The sequence below is a fragment of the Muscardinus avellanarius genome (assembly GCF_963383645.1).
Source record: "Muscardinus avellanarius genome assembly, chromosome: 5".
Taxonomy (NCBI): domain Eukaryota; kingdom Metazoa; phylum Chordata; class Mammalia; order Rodentia; family Gliridae; genus Muscardinus; species Muscardinus avellanarius.
Window position 1 is genome coordinate 115,949,539 of NC_137790.1, and position 20,354 is coordinate 115,969,892.

General features: G+C 43.8%; 1 protein-coding gene across 1 annotated transcript in view; it reads right to left on the reverse strand.

The window, feature by feature from the left end:
• ERICH6 (glutamate rich 6) overlaps positions 1 to 20,354 on the reverse strand; it is a gene marked incomplete at both ends in the record, with an annotated part of 64,469 nt that overhangs the window by 17,561 nt on the left and 26,554 nt on the right. Inside the window, 8 exons of the mRNA XM_080696585.1 lie at positions 2,499 to 2,584; positions 9,351 to 9,490; positions 10,680 to 10,750; positions 12,130 to 12,287; positions 14,982 to 15,095; positions 17,844 to 17,960; positions 18,081 to 18,136; positions 18,923 to 18,979. Coding sequence (XP_080552711.1) covers positions 2,499 to 2,584; positions 9,351 to 9,490; positions 10,680 to 10,750; positions 12,130 to 12,287; positions 14,982 to 15,095; positions 17,844 to 17,960; positions 18,081 to 18,136; positions 18,923 to 18,979 — 799 coding nt within the window. The remainder of the gene's footprint in view (positions 1 to 2,498; positions 2,585 to 9,350; positions 9,491 to 10,679; positions 10,751 to 12,129; positions 12,288 to 14,981; positions 15,096 to 17,843; positions 17,961 to 18,080; positions 18,137 to 18,922; positions 18,980 to 20,354) is intronic.

Here is a 20,354-nt window from a genome sequence, read left to right on the forward strand (position 1 = left end):
CAACGATATTTTTTATTCTTTATTTTGAATCAGGGTCTCACTGAGTTAAGGCCTCACTAAGTAGCTGAGGCTGTCCTCGAACCGAGATCCGGTCTCAGCCTCCCGAATGGAATGCTGGGATTACAAGCATGCGCCGCCACGCCCAGCTTATTGTTTGTATTCTTGATGATTACTATTCTAAATGGGGTTAGATGGAATCTCAGTATAGTTCTGATTTTTTTTAAATTTTACTTATTTGTGTTGTACTAGGGATGGAACCCAGGGACATTCTACCTCTAAGTGACACCCCCAGCCCTATTTTGTATTCTTTAATTTGAAACAGCGTCTCACTGAGCTTCAAAGGGCCTCACAAAGTAGCTGAGGCTGTCTGCAAACCACAGTCCTCCTGTCTCAGCCTCCCAAATGCTGGGATTACAAGTGTTTGCCGCCACACCCGGCTGGTAGTTTTGATTGGCATTTCCGTGATTGCTAATGATGTAAAACATTTTTTCATATATTTATTGGCCATTTCTCCTCCTCCTTCTTCCTTGTGGTAGTTGGGATTGAATCCAGGGGTGTTCTACCCATGAGCTATACCCCTAGGACCATTTTATTTTTTATTTTGAAACAGGATCTAAGTTGTTGAGGGTCTCATTAAGCTTCCTGAGGCTAGCTTTGAACCTACCATTCTCCTGTCTTAACCTCCCAAGTACTCAGATTCCAGATGTTACCAGGCCCAGCTGTATTTCTTCTTTTCAAAGGTGACCATTCAATTCAAATGCCCATTTTTTAGTGGATTATTTGTTTCTTTTTAGTGTTAAGTTTTTAAAGTTCTTTATATATTCTAGGTGTTAGTCTTCTATCAGAGGAGTCAGTAAATGGCAAAAATTTCTCTCCCATTCTGCAGGCTCTCCCTTCAGACGCTCGGTCATTTCTTTTGCTGCATAGAAGCTTTACTATTTAATGCCATCCCACTTGTGGGGGTGAAATGTGCATGGTGTGTGTGTGTGTGGAGAAGTAATTCCCCCCCACCACCACACAAACAAACAGAAAAAGTGTGGATTCTTGTCCTAAGCTAAGAATAAGTATTCATCGCTTGGACCGTTGCTGAAGATTTAAAGGAGTTTATTAGAAAGATAGGAATACAGAAAATAGAAATACAGCCCCATGCCAAAATGGCATTGTAGGGGTGCTGGAAAGCAGGCTGGAAGAAGTGCTTTCCTCCCCTATATGAGAAGTTAACTAGAGAAGTCTTCTCCCATATTAGGATTAGAAATAAGGTATTAAAATATAGTTAAGATAGAAGTAGGGTAGGATTGGAAATAAAATCAAGATCCATCCAAGGACAAGGGTAGGGGATCCACAAGGTCAAAGCCTCTAATCTCCAGCTTGCCGGCCAAGGTCTTTGTAAATGGGACCCCATCCCCATATCTCTGAGCTAGATCAGCAAACAAGGCCAGGCTAATCTGCTCTCCAGTGCAGAGATAACCTGTTCTTCAGTGCAGAGATGAGCCTGGCCCAGCCAAGGTGGGTGGGAAAGGCAGAGCAGGCTCTGACGTGTGTGGATGCATGTTTTAAAATTATTGGTTGTACTTGTTTGTCCTTGTATCTGATTGGTTGTATTCTAAGGTTGGCGGGCTCTGACGTGTGTGTAACCACTCCCTCTTGTGTAACCACTCCCTCCTAGGGTTATAAAATTCAGAGCGTGGAGTGGGGAGGGGTCGAACCTCACCATAGTGTCTTGGTCTCGACCCCTGGATAGCCGGGACAATAAACCTCGCTTGCATTCTTACATCTCTTGTGAGTCCTTCGATATTTGGGTTGGTGGGCAATTCTTGGACCCTTCAGGCATGAGGGGATGACTCGAATGAGTACACCAAAGGGCTTACACGTGGACTTGGCCTTTTATACCCATGACCTCCATCTTGTTTGCGTGACTCTGATGTGAACATCCCTGTAAGGTACCTCCCCTAGCAAGGTGGGGTAAGGTGTCTCCTTTCATAAAGGGCAAGGTCAAACCCTGCCCCATGCCCCCTAGATCATGTAGATCTGTCTTTAGAAAGAGGAAGCCCTCGCTCTCCTCTATTGACTTGTTAAGTACTTTGAGCTAGGTTGATTTACACTGGAATAGCTGCCTGTTGTTAGGCCGAAACCAAGTCCTTTCTTTATCCATGTCTGCCTCCATTTTGACACAACTATTTTGAAATATACCAATTATTTTCTTTTGAAATATATTAATAATCAGAGCTTTCCCAAATCTTCCTAGGCCATTCCCCATACTGGCACATTATTGATTTTCGCTTTTATTCCTGGAGCTTTTCAAATCTTATTGAGGAAGTGTCTGTATGTTGGCGATGGTCCTGTGCCCTTGTCTAGTAACTGCAAGGTTTCTGGACTCATTTCTAGGTCTTCCATCCGCCTTGAGCTGACTCTTGTGCAGGGTGAGAGACTGGGGTCCAATTTCATTCTTTATGTATTTTTGTGAAAATAGACTAAAAGTGACTTGACCAAAAGGATACAATATTTGCATTGTCCCGTCTGGAAAGGAAGTCAGAAACTTCTTCCCGCGCTTGTAGTGCTGCTCCAAGAGCTCGTTCCTCACCACCTGTGCTCCAGGAAAGGGCGAGGCATGGGATGTTATTGTTGCCGGTAGAAAGCAAGTAAATATAAGCCGGGCTTGGTGGCACACACTTGTAATCCAGTACTTGGGAGGCTGAGACAGGAGGATCACAGGTTCAAAGCCAGCCTGGGCAACTAATCGAGGCCCTTTGCAACTTAGTGAGACCCTGTTTCTAAATAAGAAATAAAATTGGGTTGAGGTATAACTTGAAGGTAGAATGCCTCTGGATTCCATCCCCAGACCAAAAAACAAAACAAAACAAAACCTTTTTTTCAGAGCTAGGCGTGGTAGCGCCAGCATGCTGAGATACGAGGATTACAGTTCACAGCCAGCCTCAGCTACTCAGTGAGGCCCTCCGCAACTTAGGGAGACTCTGTTTCAAAATAAAGAATAAAAAGTAGGGCAGGGGTGTAGCTCGTAGAATGCCCCTAGGTTCCATCCCCAGACCCGCAAAAATATAAATAAATAAAATTAACAATAAACTGAAAATTCCATTTAATTCTGCATATTCCTAATCTAGAATTGTTCTAAAACAGACACAGGAATTCCTAGAGCTAAACAATGAAACAATCTCAGTTTTCTCATAAATGTTGCCGTTCATTTAGGTGCTGTTCTGTCCTACCTGGAAATGAAGTCCCGGTTTTCACTTTTTTTTTGGTGGTACTGGGGTTCCTGGAAACCCTTCTACCTCCGGGCTACACTCCCAGCCCTATTTTATTTTTGGAAACAGGGTCTCTTAAGCCAGCGTGGCTGGCTTCGAACCTGCGCGATCCTCCTGTCTCCACCTCCGAAGCACGGGGATTATAAGCGTGCGCCACCACGCACGGCTTCACTTTTTAATATTATGAAATATGGAGCCAGGTGTGGTGTGGCATGCCTATGATTCCAGTACTTGGGAGGCTAAGACAGGAGGATCACAGGTTCGGGGCCAGCCTCAGCTACTTAGGCCCTCTGCAATTTAGTGAGACCCTGTTTCAAAATAGAGAATAAAAAATAGAGCTGGGGGTATAGTCCAGAAGTAGAATGCCCCTGGGTTCCATCCCCAGTACCACACACACACTTAAAAAAAAAAGAAAGAAAAAAGAAAGAAAGAAAAAAAGAAATAAAATAGGATTGTAGAAATCTCCTGAATTCGCCGGGCGTGGGGGCGCACACTTGTAATCCCAGCATTTGGGAGCCCGAGGCAGGAGGATAACAGTTCGCGGCCAGCCTCAGCTACTTAGTGAGTCCCCTGGCAACTCAGTGAGACCCTGCTTCAAAATAAAGAATTAAAAATAGGGCTGAGGGTGTAGCTCAGAGGTAGAATGCTCCTGGGTTCCATCCCTAATACCACACACACACAAAAAAGAATATCCCTGAATTCAATTTCTAGTACCCCCAAATAAAAACAAAAAAAATTATGAAATATGCAATACCCATGTGAGAACTGAAATATGCTGTTTCACTAATGAGCAATTATAAAGCAAACACGCCTGGCACCACTAGGTCAAGAAGCTGGGTGATGCTGAGCCCCAGAAGCCTCTCTAGTGTCTCCATCCAATGCTCGTCCTCCGAGATGTAGCTGCAAGCCTGATTTCCTGTGATTCCTTTGCTTTTCGTTGTACTTTTATTTTTTCTAAACAATATAGTGTGTGTGTGTGTGTGTGTGTACGCGCGCGCACGTATGTGTATGTTTGGTGCTAGGGATGGAACCCAGGGGCATTCTACCTCCGAGCTACACCCCTTGCCCTATTTTTTATTCTTTATTTTGAAACAGGGTCTCACTAAGTTGCGGAGGGCCTCACTAAATAGCTGAGGCTGTCTGTTAACTGCCATCCTCTGGTCTCAGCCTCCCAAATGCTGGGATTACAAGTGTGCGCCCCCACGCCTGGCTATTCTTTATTTTAAAACAGGGTCTCACTGAGTTGCAGAGGGCCTCACTAAGTAGCTGAGGCTGTCAACGAACCCCTATCCGCCTGTCTTAGCCTCCCAAGTGCTGGGATTACAAGCGTGCATCACCATTTCCTCTCTCTCTCTCTCTCTCTCTCTCTCTCTCTCTCTCTCTCTCTCACTCTCTCTCTAAGTTGCTGAGGTATGTTGATCTCTAATTGTGATTTGAATTTTCATTTCTCAAATTACTAATGAGGCTGAGTACCTTCCTATATACTTCTTTTTTCCTTCCTTGTTTCTTTTCTTTTTTTGTTTTATGGCGGGTCTGGGGATGGAACCCAGGGGCATTCGAACTCTGAGCTACACCCCCTGCCCTATGTTTTATTCTTTATTTTGAAACCATTCTCACCGAGTTGCAGAGGGCCTCACTAAGTAGCTGAGGCTGTCTGCAAACCGCGATCCTCCGGTCTCAGCCTCCTGAATACTGGGATTACAAGAGTGCGCCACCACACCCGGCTCCCTATATACTTATTAACCATCCAAATTTCCTTCTTTGAGAAGTGTTTGGTCAAAAAACAAAAAACAAAACTTTGGCCCATTTTTCTATACGATCAACTTTTTTCATGTTTATCTATTAAAAATTCTTCATAGGCCGGGCGTGGTGGCGCACGCTTGTAATCCCCATGCTTGGGAGGCAGAGACAGGAGGATCGCGCAGGTTTGAAGCCAGCCATGCTGGCTTAAGAGACTCTTTCAAAAAAAAAAAAGTAGGTCTGGGAGTGTAGCCCGGAGGTCGAAGGGCTTCCAGGAACCCCAGTACCACCAAAATAATAAATAAATAAATAAAAATTCTTCATATGTTTAGGATAAGAGACCTTCATATATCACATATACTTCAAATATTTCTGCATTCTTGGCCCTTCTTTTGCATTTTTAACTTTATCGAAACCTTCATGGCTACTGTTTTTGGCCCACACAGCTGTTCTCCAATGTTTAAAAATCCTTGTAAACCAGGCATGGTGGTGCACGCTTGTAATCCTAGTACTTGGGAGGCTGAGAGAAGAGCATCACAGGTTCGAGAACAGCCTCAGCAAGTTGTTAGACTCTCATCAACCTAGTAAGACCTTATTTCAAAATAAAAGTAAAAAATAGGGCTAGGAGTGTAGCTTGGAGGTAGAATTTCTCTGAGTTCAATTCCTAGACAAAAAAAAAAAAAAAAAAAAAAGGATCCTATCGTTTTGCATTTCATAGCTCTTCAATCCCCTTGATTTTTACATATAATGTGAGGTAGATGCTCTAATTTCATTAATAAAACCCAGGGATAAGTAGTTATCCTCAAGTTACACAAAGAAGAAATTGTCCTTTTCCCCTTATTATACAGTTCCACTTTTGTAGTAAACCAGATATTCACATATGATTCTGGGTCTAGACTCTTTATTCTGAATATGGATTTCTTTGTTTATCCTGCCCCAACACTATACTGTCTTAATTTTACTGTTTTGTGTGTGTGCAAGGTACTGAGGATTGAACTCAGGGGAGTTCAACCTTCATGGTACACCTCCCAGTCCTTTGGTTAGTTTGTTTGTTGCTTTGAAACAGGGTCTCACTAGGTTGCTGAAGGTCTCGCTAAATTGCCGAGGCAGGTCTTGAACCTGCGATCCTCCTGTCTCAGCTTCCCAACTACTGAGATCACAGTTGTGTGCCACTATGCCTAGCTATTTTTTAAAATTGCATTTTGACCTAGATCTTGATATCTGGTATGGTCCATCCTCTTCCTCTGAGTCTTCTTCCAGAGTGTCCTGGCAGCTCCCGGTTCTCCATATTTACACTCAAACTTTAGAATCAACTTTCTGAGACTACAAGTCAGAAACTTCCCCTAATAGACACAATCTTGTTAGAATCTGAGATTGCATTTACTCGTCACTTAGAGGTTTCCCCAGCACTTAGGGAAGAACATCACCTTTGAAATATCTACTCTTCCAATCTATGAACATTTCGTCAAATTTGTTAAATGGTTTGTTCAAATATTCTATAATGTCAATTCTCCTGAGCCGAGGATTTGGGGCGACTGTTCAGCTGGCCCCTCTGTGTCTTTGGATTCTGCATCCTTAGATTCCACCAATCGCAGATTGGGGCGCTACATTCCCAGCTCTTAAAATTTTTTTTTTGTTTGTTTTTTGGAAACAGGCTCTGTTTCTAACACTGGGATTACAGATGTGCACCGCTGCGCCTGGCTAGGAGCACGTTAACAAAAACCTGTGCAAGAAAACAGATCTAAAGCTGGGCTGTCTAACAGAACTTTGATGACAGGAAGCAGCGCTGTAGCTGCACCTCTGTGTGGTTGCCGTCAGTCACATGTTGAGGTGTGGCTAGTATGACTGTGGAATTACATCCTTTATTTTGTCTTTTTTTTTTTTTTTGCAGTACTAGGGATTGAATTTAGGGGCATTCTACCTCTGAGATATACCCTCAGCCCATTATTATTATTATTATTATTATTATTATTATTATTATTAATTTGGTGGTACTGGGAGTGGAACCCAGGGGCTTTTCTATCTCTGGGCTACAGCTCCACCTATTTTATATTTTATTTGGAAACAGGGTCTCACTAAGTTGCTGAGAGCCTCACTAAGTAGCTGAGGCTGGCTTCTAACCTGTGCGATCCTCCTGTCTCAGCCTCCCAAGTGCGGGGATTACAAGCATGGGCCACCATGCCCAGCTTCATTTTTTATTATTTTGAAATAGGGCTTCACTAGTTGCCCAGTGCCAGATAAGGTTGCTGAGGCTAGCCATGAAAATTATGATCCTCCTGGCTCAGCCTCCCAAGTGCTGGGATTATGAGTGTGCGCCACTGTGCCTGGCTCATTCTGTCTAATTTTAATTAATTTAATTTAAATAGCTACATGAAAGCCAGGCATGGTGGTGCATGTTTGTAATCCCAGCATTTGGGAGGCCGAGACAGGAGGATTGCAGTTCAAAGACAGCCTCAGCTACTTAGTGAGGCCCTTTGCAACTCAGTGAGACCCTGTTTCAAAATAAAGAATAAAAGCTAGGAATGGGAGTTTAGCTTTGAGGTAGAATGCCCCTGGGTTCTATCCCCAGTATCACACACACACACACACACACACACACACACACACACACACACACACTAATAATTAAATAAATAGCTATATGGTGGCCAGGCTTCCATATTACATAGTGCAAGTCTAGAAAAATCTGAATTATTAATGTTTGTGGGAAAGTAGCTTGGGTGTTTTTGGTAGTTTTCTTCTTTTTAATTTTTCTTTCTTTTTTTCTTTTGTGGTACTGGGAATTGAACACAGAGGCATTCTATCCCTGAGCTATATCCCAGATCAATTTTATTTCTTACTTGGAAACATGGTTTCACTAGGTTGCTGAGGGCCTCACTAAATTGCTGGGGCTGTCCTTGAACCTGTGATCCTCCAGTCTCAGCCTCCCAAATACTAGAATTATAAGTGTGCACCATCACGCCTGGCTTAATTTTTTCCTAAGGGTTCCAAATATTCTTTAGTGTGCAACTATCATATATTTTTTTTTCTTTTGGTGGTACTGGGGGTGGAACTCAGAGGCTTTCTACCTCCAGGCTATACTCCCAGACCTTTTTATACTTTATTTGGAAACAGGGTCTCACTAAGTTGCTGGAAGCCTCACTGAGTAGCTGAGGCTGGCTTCGAACCCATGCGATCCTCCTGTCTCAGCCTTCCAAGCGCGGGGATTACAAGTGTGCACCACTACGCCCGGCACAACTGTCATATTTTAAAGTAAAAAGGCTTTATCTAAAACACTTGAAAAACTTTTTTTTTTTCAATACTGAGGATAAACCCATGGGGGCATTCTACTTTTGAGCTATACACCCAGCCCTATTTCTTATTCTTTATTTTGAAACAGGGTCTCACTGAGTTGCAAAGGGCCTCACTAAGTAACTGAGGCTGTCCTCGAACTGTGATTCTGTCTCAGCCTCACAGCCTCCCAAATGCTGGAATTATAAGTGTGTGCTGCCACGCCCTGCTGGAAGCCATTTTTTAAGGTCTAGTAGAAGTCGAAATGCTAAGTCCTTCCAATTCTATTATTATTATTACTATTTTTGGTACTGGGATTTGAACTCATGGACACTCTACTGCTGATTTATACCCACAGCCTTATTTTTATTTTAAAACAGGGTATTTTGAAGTTGGTAATGGCCTCACTAAGTTGCTGAGGCTGTCCTCAATACTCCTGTCCCAGCCTTGGCCTCCCAAGTACTGGATTACAGGTATGTGCCACCACACCCAACCCAGTTCCAATTCATTTTGACAAAAATAGTTAAATGTACCATGTAGCCAAGATTCAGGAGATATCTTTATGATTTTAGGCAAAACTGATTTTTTAAAAATAGCAAACAGCCGGGCGTGGTGGCACATGCTTGTAATCCCCGCGCTTGGGAGGCGGAGACAGGAGGATCGCGCAGGTTCGAAGCCAGCCACGCTGGCGTAAGAGACCCTGTTTCAAAAATATAAAATAGGTCTGGCAGTGTAGCCCGGAGGTAGAAGGGCTTCCAGGAACCCCAGTACCACCAAAAAAAAAAAAAAAAAATAGCAAACAAAAGCCAGGCGTGGTGGTGCACACTTGTAATCCCAGTACTTGGGAGGCTGAGACAGGAGGATCTGGTTTCATAGCCAGCCTCAGCTATTTAGTGAGGTCCTCTACAACTTAGTGAGAACTTGTTTCAAAATAAGGAATAAAAATTCGGGATAGGGCTGTAGCTCGGAGGTAGAATGCCCCTGGGTTCAATCCCCAACACCACACAGAAACACAAAAAAGCAAACAAAACAAAACAAAACCCACAACAACAACAACAACAACAACAACAAGATAATTACCTTTCCACATGCTGTCCGGGAGTCACAACACACAACGGACATGTTACTGTACTTCAGTAGATAATCAAGTTGGTCTTCAGCCTCTTTCTTTGGAATATCCACAGAAAGTTGGTAAGAAATTGTTTTTAAGTGCTTTGAATCTAATGGACAAAGAAGCACATAAAATAACATATGTTAGCTGGGCGTGGTGGAACATGCTTACAATCCCAGTCCTTGGGAGGCTGAGAAAGGAGGATTGCAGGTTTGCAGCCAGCCTCAGCTACTTAGTGAGGCCCTTTGCAACTCAGTGGGACCCTGTTTCAAAATAAAAAAACTAAAAAATAGGAGCCGGGTGTAGCTCAGAGGTACAATGCCCCTTGGTTCCATCCCTAGTAATGTAGTAGTAGTAATAATAATAATAATAATAATAATAATAATAATAATAAGGCTGGAGGTGAACCTCGGAGGTAAAATGCTCCTGGGTTCAATTCCCAGGACCACAAAACAAAACACAAGCACAAACAAAAACAAAAACGAAAACAGGAAAAGTCTGTCCTTTAATAGCTCTTAGTGGTAGGAAAGGAGCCCAATGCTCAGAAAGATAAAGTAACGTGACTCAGAATCCGAGCCTATAAGGAGAAAAGCGGGGATGTAAGTCAGGACTTGTGACTGTAGGGTCTGTGCTCCTTAACAGATATCCTGGCCGGTCACCGGGCACAACCGCTGTGTAAAGAAAGTAATGATTTATTTCTGACACATATTTCATACTGAAGCTTTGAAACAAAAGGGAAAGGGTGCTTTCCAAAACAAGAGAGAGCGAACTCAAAAACTCTTTGCAGCTATTTATAAAGTGCTTGGCAGATGTTGCTAATTTATCCTAATCAGCAATAATAATGACGTGAAGGCTAAGCATTCCAAAAGTCAGATGGCTAATATCTCAAGTTTTGTGAGCCATTTTGATGGATGCTTTTTTTTTTTTTTTGAGGTACTGGGGGTTGAACCCGGAGGCATCCTACCTCCAAGTTATACCCCCAGCCTGATATTTTTTTATTTCTTATTTAGAAACAGGGGCTTGCAAAGTTACCGAGGCTGGCTTTGAACCTGTGATCCTCCTGTCTCAGCCTCCCATGTACTGGGAGTACAAGCGTGTGCACTATGCTCAGTCTTGACAGACGCTTTATGGTACTTATAACTGAAAATTTTCATTATATATATATATATATGTGTGTGTGTGTGTGTGTGTGTGTGTGTATGTGTGTTTTGTAACAACAATTGTATCTCCTGGTCAAACTATAGAGCTCCCTGATGTCATATTTGCTGAACTAAAACGTCAAGTGTTGCTAAACTCACCATCTTCGGAGAAATTACTCTGCTCATTTGCTATTATTGCAAAATTCCTGGCAAGCTGTTGCTCCTGTTTCCTATAAAACCAAAAACATCATGCGCACATATGAAAAGCTTGCAACAGTATCCTACACTTTCAAGTAGTTCAGCGCCCCTTTCGCTATTTTTCTGTTATTTCTCTCAATCTTGCCTGCTTAGTCAGGACATGTGTGTGGGTCTCGACCTTCTTCATTGGATTCACAGGTTTCTCCCCTTAGGAATTCCTAATTGCCCCAATGATTTAGGACTACTCAATTTTATTTTATTTTACTTATTTATTGGCGGTACTGAAGATGGAACCCAGGGGCCTTCTACCTTCAAGTTACACCCCCAGACCTATTTTTTTACTCTTGATTTTGAAACAGAGTCTGACTGAGTTGCAAAGGGCCTCACTGAGTAGCTGAGGCTGTCCCCAAACCGTGATCCTCCTGCTTCAGCTTGGAAATGCCGGGATTGATTACAAGGGTGTGCCACACGCCCAGCTCCAAATTTGATTTTAAAACAGTGAGTTCACCAAGTTTCTGCGTGCTTCTGATCTCATAACCACCAGAAATTAGGGTTTTTTTTTGGCCAGTTTTAATTTATTTACCAGAGCACACATTAAAATTTAGACCTTCCTTCCTTTCTCTCTTTCTTTTTCTTCCTTCTTTCCTTCCTTCCTTTCATTGGGAACGCAACTCATTCTACCTCTTAGCCACACCCCCAACCCCTTTTTATTTTTTTATTTGAAAACAGGGTCGCTGGGCATAGTGGCGCACACTTGTAATCCCAGCATTCGGGAGGCTGAGACAGGAGGATCGCTGTTCACGGACAGCCTCAGGTACTTAGTGAGGCCCTGTTTAAAAATAAAGAATAAAAAACAGGGCTGGGGGTGTAGCTCGGAGGTAAAATGCCCCTGGATTCCATCCCCAGTACTGAAAAAAAAAAAAAAGAATATAAACTAGGGCTGGAGGTATAGCTTGGAGCTAGAATGCCCCTGGGTTCCATCTCCAGTACTGGGAAAAAAAAAAAAAATAGGACTGGGGGTGTAGTTTGGAGGTAGAATGCCTCTGGGTTCCATTCCCAGTACCACACACACACACACACACACACACACACACACATACACACAAAAAAACCCACAAAAAAACCCAAAGAATATAAACTAGGCCCAGAGGTATAGCTTGGAGGCAGAATGCCCCTGGGTTCAATTCCTAGTCCTGCTAAAATAAAAAAAAAATAAATTAACAGGGTCTTGCTAAGTTGTAGAGGCTGGCTTTGAACCGTGATCCTCCTGTCTCCGCCACCTAAGGACTGGGATTACAGGCCTGTGCCACCAGACCCGACAAAACTTAGATATATTGAAAGAGCAAAGCTAGTCTCATGAAGGGCTCTCCGCCCAGCTGCCTCTCTGGTGCCAGTGGGTGGGCTCGGCTACCTCCGAATGGCTTTCTCCTTCGCCCTCATTCTTTCAACTTCATTGCCGTGGGCTGCGTGAGGCTCGATTCTGATTAAATCAGGCGTGGGGCTTCTGGTTTTTTGTTTTTCCTCATAGATATAGTCAATAAGACTTTGGAAATGAAGACAACAGGGCACCTGAAAACAGAGATCACGTTAACTCCATCAGCCAGAAGCCAGGCAGAGGTGGCTGGTTAGTGGGTATGAACTCCAAACTGACAATCTCTTACGACCTTTTCTCTTTAAATCCCTTACTAGCTTTTTTTTTTTTTCTCTCTGTTCTACTGGGGATGGAACCCAGGGGTTTTCTACTTCTGGGCTACACTCCCAGACCTATTTTATATTTTATTTGGAAACAGGGTCTCACTAAGTTGCTGAGAGCCTCGCTAAGTAGCTGAGGCTGGCTTCAAACCTGTGCGGTCCTCCTGTCTCAGCCTCCCAAGCTCTGGGATCACAAGTGTGTGTCACCACGCCCGGCTTCCTTAGCAACTTTATTAATATACCATATAATTCATCCCTTTTGCATTTCAATTAAAAAATTTTTTTTATGGTACTGGAGATTGAACCAAGGACATTCTACCCAGAGCTACACCCAAGCCCTATTTTTTATTCATTTTGAAACAGGGTTTGAGTAAATTGCAGAGGGCTTCGCTAAGTAGCTGAGGCTGTCTGTGATCTTGATATCCTCTTGTCTCAGCCACCTAAATACTGGGATTACAAGCATGAGCCACCACGTCAGGCTCTTTTTTTTTTTTTTTTTTTTTTTTTTTGGTGGTACTGGGGTTCCTGGAAACCCTTCTCTAGGCTACACTCCCAGACCTGTTTTATATTTTTATTTGGAAACAGGGTCTCTTAAACCAGCGCAGCTGGCTTCGAACCTGCGCGATCCTCCTGTCTCCGCCTCCCAAGTGCGGGGATTACATGTGTGCACCACCACGCCTGCCTTATTTTTTGTTTTGAAACAGGGTCTCTCTAGTTTGCCGAAGCTGTTCTTGAACCTGTAATCTTCCTGTCTCAGCCTCCCAAGTACTGGGATTATAAGCATGCGCCACCACACCAGGCTTTAGTGGCTTTTTCTTTTTTTTTTTTTTTGGTGGTACTGGGGTTGGAACCCTTCTGCCTTCAGGGTACACTCCCAGACCCATTTTATATTTTTATTTGGAAACAGGGTCTCTTAAGCCAGCGAGGCTGGCTTCAAACCTACCAAGTGTAGGGATTACAAGGGTGCGCCACCATGCCCAGCTCAGTTGGCTTTTAATATATTCAGATTTGTGGAACCATCACTACAAGCAATTTTAGAACATGAAACCTGTACTTCTTAACAGTTAGTTCCCTTCCTCCTGCTGCAGAGAACTGCTCATCTACTTTTGGTTTCTCTACATTTGCGTGTTCTGTACAGGACAGACCCGCAGAGCCGTGCAGTAAGTGGTGCTTTATAAATGGCCTCCCTCTTTTACTTGGTATAATGGTTTCTGGGCCCATCCACATTGTAACATGTTTCAGGACTTGAATTTCTCTTTGGGCTGAATAATATATATATATATATATAAATATATATAAATATATATAATATATATTTTATATGTAAATATATATTTATACTCAATATAATATAGAACATAAATTATATAATATATAAATATACATATTTATATATTATATATATAAAATTTTGCATTACTGGGGGTGAAACCCACGATCATTCTACCTCTGAGCTACACCCCCAGCCCTATTTTTTTTAAATATTATTCTTTATTTTGCAACACGCTCTCACTTCAGTTGCAAAGGGCCTCACTAAGTAGTAGCTGAGGCTGTCTCTGAACCGTGATACCCCTGTCTCAGCCTCCCAAATGCTGGGATTACAAGCATGTCCCACCATGCCCTGCTTGAATAATACTGAATTGTTTGGGTACACCACATTGTATTCACTCGTCAGTTGGTGGACGGGTTGTTTCTACTTTTCAGCGATCAGGAAGCATGCTGGCCGGGGTTGGTGGTGCACATCTATAACCCCAGCTGTTCAAGAGGCGGAGGCAGGAGGACGATGAGTTTGAGGGGAGCCTGGGCAACTTAGTGAGACCCTGTCTCAAAATAAAAAAAATAAAAAGGGTTTGAGGATGAGCTCAGTGGTAGTGCATCCCCTAGGTTCAGTCCCCAATACAATAGACAGACAGACAGACAGAAGAATCATGCTACTAGGAACATGTGTATACAATAAGCTATCCTGTAGAAGACATATGTTGTCCATTTTCCTAGGTATAAACTTAAGAATGGAATTGCTGGGTCACGTGGTTACTGTATGTTTAACTTTTCAAAGAACTTCCAGACTGATTTCCAAAGTGGCTGTGCTGTTTTCTATCCCCCATCAATAATGCAAGTGTCTTCTAACTTCTCTACACCTTTGCCAACACTTGGTGTTACTGGCTTTTCTATTGGCTGCCTGCTGACAAATCACTGTTTCGAGAATGTCACCGCAGGGGAAGAGGCAGAAGAATATACTACATATGTTTGAAAATAGTGTTTAAAAATGACATCACAAGCCGGGCGTAGTGGTGCATGCTTGTAATTCTAGTTCTTGGGAGGCTGAGACAGGAGGATCTCAGGTTCATGGCTAGCCTCAACTACTTAGTGAGGCCCTCTGCAACTTGGTGAGATCCTGTTTTCAAATAAAGGATAAAAAATAAGGCTGCAGGTATAGCTTGGAGGCAGGATGCTCCTGGGTTCAATTTGCAGCACCTCAAAACAATGATAATAATAATAATAATAATAATAATAATAATAATAAAAATAAGAATGACATCACTTCCCCAGTAAACCTGTTTTAGAACTTACATATCCTTTTGGTTCAGCCCAAGGATTGTCAGAGCAAAGGTCCAAATTGGAAAGAAATGCATGTAGATCGCTTCCACAAAATTCACACTTTGGTGATAGGTCCTCCTCTTCTTCCTTCAGAGAAAAGGGGGTGGGGATGAAGATGTGCCCATGGGAAGCCCAGTGGCTCTGAGAGAGCAGGAGCAGGGCCTGGGCAGGGCCAGGCAGTGCCCAGTGGAATGGCAGAGGCGAAGGACCTGTGCACACCAGTCTGAAGACTCCTCTGAGATAACCTGGGGACTCCCAGGATACCTGGCGAGGGACTCTCAGGAGCTGAGAGCCTGTACCAGCAAGATGTATACATTCTGACACGTGATATTGCTTCTACTAGAGGGCTGGTGAGGGCTGAGCAGCCTGCGGGCCATACTGAGGCACCTGGTGCAGGTCCCAGGAGCAGGCTGGCCCCTCCGGAACCCGTTGCAGAAGTGACTGTTGACACCGGAGTCCCCTGAGGGGGAAAGGCGACCTGTAGCGAGTAACTATAAGCAAGAGACAAGGCTAACACTGTTCACTTTATTGCAAATAGTCTCAGGTGTTTGAATGCCATTAATTCTTTCAATAAATTCTAGGTAAGAAAAAGCCTTGAATTACAGAGAAAAGGTACCGAGTACATGCACAATTAGCAACTTTTTTCTTTTTCTTTCTTTCTTTCTTTTTTCTTTTTGTGTACTAGGGTTTGGATCTAGGATCATTTTATTTCTGAGCCATATCTCCAGTCCCATTTTATTTATTTATTTAATTTTTGTGGTACTGGGAATGGAACCCAGTGCTATTCTACCTCTGAGCTACACCCCCACCTCTATTTTATTCTTTTATTTTTGCAGTCCTGGGGATTGAACCCACGGGCGTTCTACTTCTAAGCTACCCCCCCAGTCCTATTTTTTATTTTGAAACAGGATCTCACTCAGTTGTAGAGGCCCCACTAAGTAGCTTAGGCTGGCCGCGAACCTGTGATCCTCCTCTCTCAGCCTCCCAAGTACTGGATGACAGACTTGGGCCACCTGCCCAGCTTTTTTTTTTTTTTGAAATAGGGTCTCACTAAATTGCTGAGGCTGGCTGCAAACCTATAATTTGTCTGTCTTAGCCTCTCAACCATTGGGATTACAAGTGCGAGCCACTGTACTTGGCTTCTTTTTTTTTTTTTTTTTTTTTTGTAACTGGGTCTCACTAAGTTTCTGAGGTCCTCACTAAATTGCCAACGTCTTCCAAGCTGCAGTAACTCCTGTCTCAGCCTCCTAAGTCCTGAGATTGCAGGCGTGCACCACCATGCCCAACATCAACTATCAACTTTCTAAAGTAAGAGGTTTTTCTCCAGGTGAACCCTGGGTTGGAGTTCTGAATCCCACCTGTGCTGAGGGTAATTCAGGAGGGGAAGTACCCAGGAGAGATGGAGTTGGAGGCTCGGATGGCACTGTGAGAGGTGGGTACCCTATGACTGTGAGCTGGTGTCATGTCTGTGACCGACCACACAGGCTCTCAGGCAGGTAAGCAGCCCACCCTGGACACGAAGACCCCAGACTCCACCAGGACATCTGTATTTGCCATGGAAACCATCCTTTGATACTGGCAAAATTGCCCAACATGGGGCTGAAGGTGGCTGAGGTTCCCAAGGCAGGCAGGGGTTCACTACCCGCCCAGAGCAACAGCCACATTAGGCCACTGGAATTACCTGGAGAAAGTGCTACATGCTGCGGACAGCAGGATGCTTGGAGGGAGGCCCTGCTGCAGACGGATGGTGGTGAAAGTCTAGGGCAGCTATGGAAGGAGGGTGAGGGTGGAGAGCAGGGCCAGGACAGGCCAGCCTTGTCCTTTCCACATGAGAGGCCTGCTGGGGCTCTTCAGTCCATGTTCCCTTCTCCCTTCACCTGAGCGGAGAGCCAGATGGAGGTGCCTAACCAGGTACAGGATTGGAACCTGTGCCCAAGATGGTGAGGCTGGACCACAGAGCTGGGCACTCTGTGAGGCTAGGCTAGGCTAGGGCCCCAATGTCCCCCCAGGAGCAGCGGTCCCAATGCCGTGCGGGGACATCTCCTGGAGGAGAGGCTGCAAGGTCCTCCTTATGTTCAAGCCCATCCTTGGGTGATGGGGTTGGGGGGAAGGGGGAGAATGGGATCCTGACTCAAGAGATTTCTCTGGATACAAGCCTTTGAGGGTCTGCAAAAGGAAGATGCTCTGTTTAGGTAAAGAATTTCAGCTGAAAGAGTCTGTAGGGTGGCCAGAAAGCTTAGATGCCTGGGTAAACAGCAGACAGCTGTGGACCCTGCAGCTCACAGTGTGCTGAGCACGTGGCCCCTGTGAGCGCAGCACAGCCCACACGCCGTCCTGGGTGCTAGTGAGGACATCTGTGCTGCTCACAGGATCCTCTCAGTCCCTGTGCATGCCTCTGTGAGGCGCTGTCTTGCACCCTGGGTGTCTCTTCTTTTTTTGGGTGGGGTACTGGGAATGGAACCCAGGGGTATTCTACCTCGAAGCTATACCCCTAGCCCTATTTTTAATTCTTTATTTTATTATATATAATATATATATATATATATATATATATATATATATATATATATATATATTTTGTGGTACTGGGGGTGGAACCCAGGAGCTTTTCTACCTCCAGGCTATACTCCCAGACATATTTTACACTTTATTTGGAAACAGGGTCTCAGTGAGTTGCAGAGAGTCTCACTAAGTATCTGAGGCTAGCCTCGAACCGCGATCCAAACCGCAATCCTCCTGTCTCAGCCTCCCGAATGCTGGGATTACAAGCGTGCGACACCATGCCTGGCTTGTCAGTTTTTATAGTACTAATTTACAAATATTAATTAAAATCACCTTGAAGTTAATGTTTAAGTTGGAAGTCTCGTGTTTGTACGTCAGAATGGAAGGTGGCCCGATGCTGGGCAGTGTTCTTAGGGATGGCTCGAATAGCGTTTTGAAGTCTTCCTTGAACTAAATTTTAAAAAGGGAGAGAGAAAGAACAATTGTAAACTTGAATAGGCTCTTTTTCTTTTTTTTTTTTTACCACGAGGACAGTGTGCTAGTTGGTATGATAAACATTTCTTATCTTACCTCCAACTCACACAAAATACTTAGTTTGCGTTCCTCTGGATTAATGATCCATTTTTCTGAAAAGGAAGGACAGATTTAGAAGGAGAATGTAAAAGCTTTGTACAGTGCATTCCAGTCTTTTTAGTTTGAAGCATCCTCTCCCCCATCCTCAGGCCCAACCTTGGGCTCAGCATGTACACGCATGCATACACACACACACCCTTTATGTGCCAGACCCCTTCGTTTTTATTTATTTATGTATTTATTTTTGTGGTACTGGGGGGTAGAAAACCTCTGGGCTATACCCCCAACCCTATTTTATAATTTATTTGAAAACAGGGTCTCACTAAGTTTCTGAGAGCCTCACTAAGTAGCTGAGGCTGGCTTCCAACCCGCGTGATCCTCCTGTCTCAGCCTCCCAAGCGTGGGGATTGCAATTGTGTGCTATCATGCCGGCTAACCCTTTCATTTTTAATACCTTCTTGAATACATTTGTGTGGTGTGTGTGTGTGTGTGTGTGTGTGTGTGTGTGTGTGTGTGTGTATGTATACATTTGTGTGTGGTGCTAGCAATTAAACCCAGGGGCATTCTACTTCTGAGCTACAGCCCAAGCCCTCTTTTATTTTCTGTTTTGAAACAGGGTCTCACTAGGTTGATGAGGCTGACCTTGAACCCAGGATCCTCCTGTCTTGGCTTCCCAAGTCCTGGGATTATAGGTGTGCGCCAACACCCCCAATTCTTTCTAGTACATCCTTAGAGGAGTACTTTCCCAATGGGGTGGGCTCTGTGCGAGGTTTAGTTGTCTTCCTACTATTAATTTGCCACTTTTAGCACAAAGGGGGTGCCTCCAAACATCCACTTACTTCGTAACTTAGAAGCCAGACATTCAGGTCCTGTCTCCCTTGCCGGGGATTCCTTTCCTTTAAAAAAAAAATAAAAAGAGTGTTATTTATCATTAATCCTGAGGAAGTAGATGTAAACTGAATATAAAAGAAAAATGTCCCTTGGGAAAAACAAATATCTATATTGTGTTTTTTTATATTTTTATCGTTTAGATCTTTTCCTAAATAACATGGTATCTACAATAAGGAAGAAATAGGAAACTTCTCACCTACATTCCACAGTTATAAAGGTTGCCCTGGTCCTTTCTAGCCCTGGAAGGCTGCATGGGGGAATATTTTACTTACTTATACACATGTTTTGCATATTCTTTTGTTTTCTACTTCTTTAGAGTATCACCTTTCTACTTTTTGTCTCTTATCCATATAGATTTTTTTAGGAAGGAGGGTGCTGGAGTGATTTCCACTTGAGGACAGTGAACTAAACCAGCACGGTTGCTTCCTCTGTAGACCCCAGAGCTGCATTAGAATTGAGAAGAAGGCCAGCAATTTGCCAGCAACCTTGAGTAAGTGTCTACAAGATGGAAAGCAGTTGGGGTTGAAATAAAGAACCAATTACAGCAACCTATGGTGGGGCAGAGGGAAGGAAGGCAGCTGCCGAGATGTAAAGGACCCAGCTTCCCAGCCAAGTTGGGGCAGTTGGGCTATGATTAAAGAAAGAGATGGAAGAGGGGCATGGCAGAGACAGGAGGATCCAGGTTCGCACCCAGCTTCTGCTACTTAATGAGGCCCTTTGCAACTCAATGAGACCTTTTTTTAAAATAAAGAATAAAAAGTAGGGCTGAGTGTGTGGCTCGGAGGTAGAATGCCCCTGGATTCCATCCCCAGTACCGCAAAAAATAAAAAATAAAAAATAAAAAATAAAAAAAGATAGGCTTTACTTTAGAGGTGATCTCTTAGTCAGGTATGGTGGCATGCGCTTGTAATACCAGTACTTGGGAAGCTGAGACAGGAGGATCATAGGTTCGTAGCCAGCCTCAGCAACTTAGTAAGGCCATCCTTAATTTACTGACCCTGTTTTAAAATAAAAGAATAAAATAGGGCTGGAGGTATAACTTGGAGGTTGAATGCTCCTGGGTTCCACCCCTAATACACCACACACACACACACACACACACACACACACACACACACACACGGTGATCTTTTTTGAGTTGGGGCAACATGGAATAACTGAAAAGATTTTTTTTTTTTTTGCAGATCTTGGGGGTGGAACCCAGGGGCATTCGACCTCCAAGTTACACCCCCAGCCCAATTTTTTATTCTTTGTTTTGAAACAGGGTCTCACTAAGTTGCAAAGGGCCTCACTAAGTAGCTGAGGCTGTTCGCGAACCGTGATCTTCCGGTCTCAGCCTCCCAAATGCTGGGATTACAAGTGTGCACCACCACGCCCGGC